Here is a 6186-nt window from a genome sequence, read left to right on the forward strand (position 1 = left end):
TAGTGCGCGGGGCGGTATCGTAAGTCCGACGCCTCATCAGTCCGAAATTTCGGAATTATGAGGCGTCGGATTTATGAGGCATTGGACTTTGGGATTCGGCCTCATAGCTCCGACGCCTCCTAAGTCCGACGCCTCAAAATTCAGACACGGGCAAACGATGTTTGGGACTTACGAGGCGTCGGACCTATGAGGCGTCGGACTAATGCACGGACCCCTGTAGTGCGCGACTTCGCGTAGTTGCAATCGGCTCAGTGAGAATACGTCTCGGAGGCTGAATTCAGGCCCAATTCAAAACATGACTCAGCGACGTTTGATTTGTAATTGAGGTCCTCCAATGTTGTTTTTCTCGGAATATACAGCATTCACTTGTACTGAGCTGAACTTCATCAGGTTAGTTGTTCAGCACCCTTCTTTAGATTTTGAGCATGTTTGTTGCTTCAACGAACATAATATACAAATTACAAATGACGGACGCTACCTTTTAACTGAATTGCTATTTGGAAAACAAATACGATTAGAATCAAGCAGTTGCAGAATTTTGCGTATTATTTTCTGAAAGCCCAGGTAGCCAGAACCATGAAAGCGGTCAGCAGGACACTGAAGGAGACAGCGACCGGGGCCGAGTTGCAGCCATCCCCGGTACAGCAATACTCCTCTGTACATATGTTATTGAAACAGTTTTGATCGTAGCTAGTTGTCGTGCCGTCCATACACGTGTCTTGGTTGTTGCAAGTTCGAGTCGTCGTCTTGTCGGAATTGATGGTTTGCTGTAAAATACAAAAAGAGGTCCGGCCTTCTGTTGTCAATTTGTTCTAGGGCAACCTTCTGTAAATACATTTCACAACGAGAGTGGAAAGCAGGAAGAGAAATAATATTTTTTTTTCTCTTTTAGCACAAACAACATATTTATGTCTTTTTCTTGGCAACATTTCAAAGGACTTCAAAACGGTTTAATAATCTCAAATATTTATTTTTGAAGTAGTTGTGAAGTTGATTGTGAAGTAGTGTTCAGCTTCCCGTTACTATTCTGTGATATGTTATCGTCTGCTTCTGTGTTTATTTGATGTATTGGTATTTCGCATTTGTTTGATGTTTTTGTTTGTCGAGTTGGAAACATCCACGTCAACTTTGGATCTTAAGATGATGTAACCGGACAGTATGACTGTGTTTATACTAATATTGTGTGAAAAAAAAGTTTTTTAGTGAAAACACTTTAACATGTCCGACAAACATTGGTTGTTGTTTTTCTCCTCACCGAATAGCGATTTGGGTGCACTTACCAAGCAGGTTTTGCCGCTGGTGCACGCCTTCAGCCAGTCCTGGTGCTCGGACGTGACGAACGGAGATCCACAACCGCTGTCTGTTGGCGCGCAGAAGTAACAACTAATGGCTTCACTCAGTGTCAATTGGGCCAGGAAAACTGTCACGAAAAGAGTGAGAAAAAATTAAGGTTGGTGATGTAAAGGGTTGCAGAATCGAATGATCGATGGATTTCAACGAAATTATCTTTTGCGGTGTTGGAACATAGCCTTGAGTGTAAAATCTCAGTACTGATGACGTCACACTTTGTTTACGCGTGTGCTTTCTTATGGGAGCCTGGTGGGGACGACGGTTTTGTAGCCCCATAGAAAAGCGCACAAGTAAACAAAGCGTGACGTCATCAGTACAGAGTCTTGATCATGCTCAACCTGAACACCGTTTTGAAATCGTTTGTTTTCGTTCTCCATTTTCTTTTCTTGACAATAATTCTCCGTCACTATTGTTCTAAACGGTATACGTGGGAAACTTTTAAACTTGGCATATTTATCAACCCTGATGTCAGGGTGAACATATTACTATGACGTCATAATGAAGCCATTAGATATTAAATGATAGGCGATTATAGTTGAACATATGACTACTTATATTCATTAATAACTCATGAACAAAATGAAGAGCCATCTTTATAATTTGTCCTCTAATAGAACATTTTTTGTGTACGTGTGTTGTGTACGTGAAGTTGGATGACCTTTCCTTCCGGATGGTAGTTAGGTGAATTCCAAATGCAAACGGAATACTCAAATCACAAACAAATTACAATTTCGTGGTTCACGGGATTGCGATAAAACCTTGTGCGAACTTGAATCCTAGTACAAAGATGTGAACAATTTTGTGACTTCTTCATGACGTCGTAAGGTATCAAATTACAAGCGATTTAAGGTAAAAATGAAAACGAAAGAAATTCAAACAACATGAAGTTGTAAACACAGTCTTATTTTGGATTCCCGGGGACAAAACCATTCAACCTTTACTTCCGATGTGAGTGTTATGAGAACTGAACAAAACTTGAAAACAAAAGCATTTTACTACAGAAAAACAAATCGAGGAAGTGTTTAGTGCATGAGGAATGTCAAACACAAAACCGCTTGATGGCGTCATCACCCGAAAGGGTGCCAACTAACGGCAGATCAAAGACAATTTAACGTCTGTTTTAATTTAGAAAACATTCTTCAGCATTTTATTCTCTCTTTTCTTGTCATTCATGGGTGCAGACCCAGTAAATCGGTCCGAAATTGCCTACGCCGGCCAAATCACGATTTGCATGCCCTCAAAATCTTCAGTATTTGAGCATGCTGTGGGCCATGAACTTGAGGGTTTGTAAAAAATATGGGTGGAAGCCGTGCACAGGGCTGTGAGCTTGCAGTTTTGTGTAATTTTGATGTAATTTGGACCCTAAAAGCGCTCTATTTTGCAATGGAGTGTAGGCATCGTTTTTCAAAATGGCGATGGGCTTCAGGACTTTTTTCAGGGGTTATCATCTTCAGATGGAAATTTCTCCTAAAAGTCATCAGTTGACCCCCAAAAATTGAAAAGAAAATGAAAGATGATGAAATAAGCTTTAATTTGATGTGTGTCTCAAACACCTTGGAGATTTGTGAGTATTTTTTCCGAATTTTTGAAGTGGGAGCATTTACCATTGGGGTCTATGGAAGTTTTTTTACTGGTCTGCTACCTCATGGTTCTGGAGGATTTTTTAAAGGGAAGTTAAGTCCGTGAACCATTCCGAAAGAGGGCAGCATATTCCTCCATTGCACACAAAATAAGGAGACCAGGTTGACCTTTTACCACGGATGGTTTGTGAATTTATAAGCGAGACGAGAATTTATATTTTGCAACGGGCAAGCAAAAACCTGGTTACGCGACTGGCGAGTTGAGGATATTTTAGCAGTCTACTTTACAAGGAAAAAAACCCCAGATTCTATGAGAAAAGGGTAAAGCATGAATAGTTTTTTTTTGTAAAAAATACCGGAGTTGGCGTTAAGCATGACTTGTTTCATTCAATGAAAGCCGGTTCCATTCCCAAATAGTTTTGGGATTTGTGTATAATCGCAGGATGAACTTTGCTAGTTGTTAAGGCTTGGCACAGAATTCTTACAAAGGACATCCGTTCCACGTCAATACAGCTTTAAAATGAAAAAGTACTTGAACTTTCAGGGGTAAGGCATAACAATTGCCCTTATTCATGTTATTGCAAAATCGAAAGAAAAAGTGCCCACAACGTCTAGCAAGAATAAACAATTTTGTCATGGACGAGGTTCTCGTTCGACAGTAAAAATTATAGCACCCTGCAAGGCACTGGAATATTAAAATCTTCCCTTTGAGGGACCATCAACATATTAGCCTGGCGCTTCCCCATTCAAAATGTTTAGCCTTTGCAGCAGCCGCCAACTTGGCTTTGCCATCAACTAGTACGTCTGTCGTGTGGCTAGCTCAAACATTGGTCAGGATTGACATGCCCCAGGCTGCATGTGTGGAGAGGTTTGGATACCAAGAGGTAGAGCAAGTAGTTGGTAGATTGGAAAAAAAGTACCGCCTTTTGAAATCACAAATGGAGGTTGGAATTCGTGATTTTTAAATTAAAGTCCAATAGTCAAAATTTACAAAATTACCTCTAGATATTCTTTGGACAACCGCAAATGGCTTTGGAAGGTTTCCAAATCATGACGTCATCAGTCCGAAAGTTATTGTGGGGAAAATTTGATAATGATCAGAAATTTCTTTTTGTTTTCTTTTAAATTCAAATCCATCATTTACTCCGGGTACGAGGACTATGTTCGTAGCACAAATAATGATATCCTGTGCAATGTTGACCTTGGGCTTCAAATGCTGTAACGTCACCAAACCACAATTCATACATAAAAAAATCATTACAATTGACATATTTTCAGAAATTATTTTCATTTCATGATGGACACATGAACTAGCTAAACCAATCAGTTTCCGTATTTTAACCGATGACGTCATCAAACCCGAAATAATGTGTATATGTGTAAATTATCGTGAAATTCATCAAACCAAAAAGGTGCATGTTTTCATATTGTACAAAATGGCTGTACTGGAAAGGCCGAATATTCAAATATGTGAATATTCACAACTCAACTGGGAAATGTCCACTGAAATATAGGGGCCAGCCCAATCACCCTGCGTTTGTAACTCGATAAACGCAAATCTCGAGTTTTACTTATTTAAGTCTTCAAGCCACTCAAGAAACAAAATCTGGAGATCAAGAAAATAGGAAAACTGGGTTTTACACTATTATATAGCCAAGGCCAAAAAACCACTGCCACGTCCGATGTAAACATTCAAAGTTTTTAACCCAGACTTTTCAAATTATAAGAACACAACCTGAAACATGCGCAATGAGCAAATATCTGGCAGAATGTGTACCTTTCTTCCTTTTTTAATGATCACCAATCCCTAATCTTAGCAAGATGCCAATCAATTATTCAAATAGCATGCGTTATATATGTTTTTCAACTCAATAACCAACACCCATGTAAGCTAGCAAGCAAACTGCCATGCATGATATAGCAAACAATAAAACATGAGAAAAATCACAAACTTACCGCCCAGGAAAGCAGTCAAAAGGAAAACAGACTTCATCGTGATGCTTGATACTATTTGCCTGGGAACTCTGGTTCAACTACATGCAAAAAAACAACACCACCGTGCAAATAATCAAGGTAAAAAACCTGAGGCCTTCAAGTCGTTTACTCAAGTTGAAGTTGACTTATGGAAGCATTATCAAGACTAAGAATAATAATGATTCATGTTTCAATTAAAACGATCCCTAAGTTTAACTAGTTGCAACTATCAACTTGGCTTTCAGCACGGAAAGATTGTTGGTGTCTGACATTTTAAATGTCTGTATCCATAACAATGATGAACTTAGAGTGAACAACAAAACTCTAGAACCAATGTAGTTGACGTTCTTGCAAATGGGTAATCAAATCTTGACATACAAAAATATTTTACTGATGAAAGATAGAAAAACACAGTCTTTGTAAAAATATGAGCAAAGTCCGCTTTACCGTGGTCTTCAAAAACGGTGCGGATTCGTCGAAGAGTTCTCCTAGCGCGTCTTCTTCGGTTTGCACTGGGGATCAACGCCGTACTACACGGGTTATATACTCGCCCCATTCCCGGTCCCCATCCCCGGCCCCGGGACAACATTGTGACTGACTACTGACGCAGAAACACGACAAAGCGCGAAATTGGTTGGCTGAATTTCATGCGAAACAGCCACTCTTTGCGAAACTAGAACTTAAATAGACCAAACCAATGCATATTCATGAGTATAGTCTGTTTTGCGCTCTCATTGGTCAAATCGTCAAAATTGTAAAAAATACAGAATCCCTTTCCCTTTGGGACAGTACTACCATTGCCCTTTAGTGCCTGAGAGTACTTGCTGGCTACTAAAATTGATACTACTGGCTGTGTGTCTCACTGTAGGCTCACTAATTGGAAAAATATTCACATTTGCCAATTTGCATATTTAATTTTCAACTTACGAAACGTCCACATATGTGGACGTCAGGCATTTACAGTTGCGTTATACACTATATTCCTCATGAATTAGGACTGATATAAACTGAGCTGTGGACACGTGTCTGGTGTAAAATTCAACTTCAGTTGCAACATTTATTCATCAAAGAGGTTGTGGAATGCTCGAAGACATTTCCGTCATTTTTCGGGTATATGTAGCCTAAGGTGTGATGAAATAAAAACGACTATTGTTTCTGTCATAAAATGAGTACAAAAAGGTACTTTTGAGAGCTGTTTTTCAAGTTCTGTCATGCATGTGTGACCCGAACATGCAATTTGTGTAAACTTCGTTGCGGGCAGCAAACAAAACACAGTAAATCG

At 39.5% G+C, this 6186-nt stretch overlaps 1 protein-coding gene across 1 annotated transcript; it reads right to left on the minus strand.

Moving 5' to 3' along the window:
* Nucleotides 1-458: 458 nt before the first annotated feature.
* On the minus strand, nucleotides 459-5645 carry LOC119730900. Its single transcript, XM_038203964.1, has 4 exons — nucleotides 5352-5645; nucleotides 4887-4963; nucleotides 1281-1420; nucleotides 459-767 (listed from the first exon to the last, which is right to left on the minus strand). Exons 2-4 carry the CDS (start codon nucleotides 4921-4923, stop codon nucleotides 546-548), a joined length of 399 nt encoding a protein of 132 aa, XP_038059892.1. The 5' UTR covers nucleotides 4924-4963; nucleotides 5352-5645; the 3' UTR covers nucleotides 459-545.
* Between the last annotated feature and the right edge of the window lie 541 nt (nucleotides 5646-6186).

The sequence above is a fragment of the Patiria miniata genome, unplaced genomic scaffold, assembly GCF_015706575.1.
Source record: "Patiria miniata isolate m_02_andy unplaced genomic scaffold, ASM1570657v1 HiC_scaffold_22, whole genome shotgun sequence".
Lineage (NCBI taxonomy): Eukaryota > Metazoa > Echinodermata > Asteroidea > Valvatida > Asterinidae > Patiria > Patiria miniata.

Coding starts and splice junctions, on each gene's coding strand:
- LOC119730900 (XM_038203964.1), bottom strand. CDS start 4,923: ATGAAGTCTGTTTTCCTTTTGACTGCTTTCCTGGGCG. Junction 1,421..4,886: donor TTTGACTGCTTTCCTGGGCG/GTAAGTTTGTGA, acceptor TTTTCGTGACAG/TTTTCCTGGCCCAATTGACA. Junction 768..1,280: donor CCAGCGGCAAAACCTGCTTG/GTAAGTGCACCC, acceptor TGTATTTTACAG/CAAACCATCAATTCCGACAA.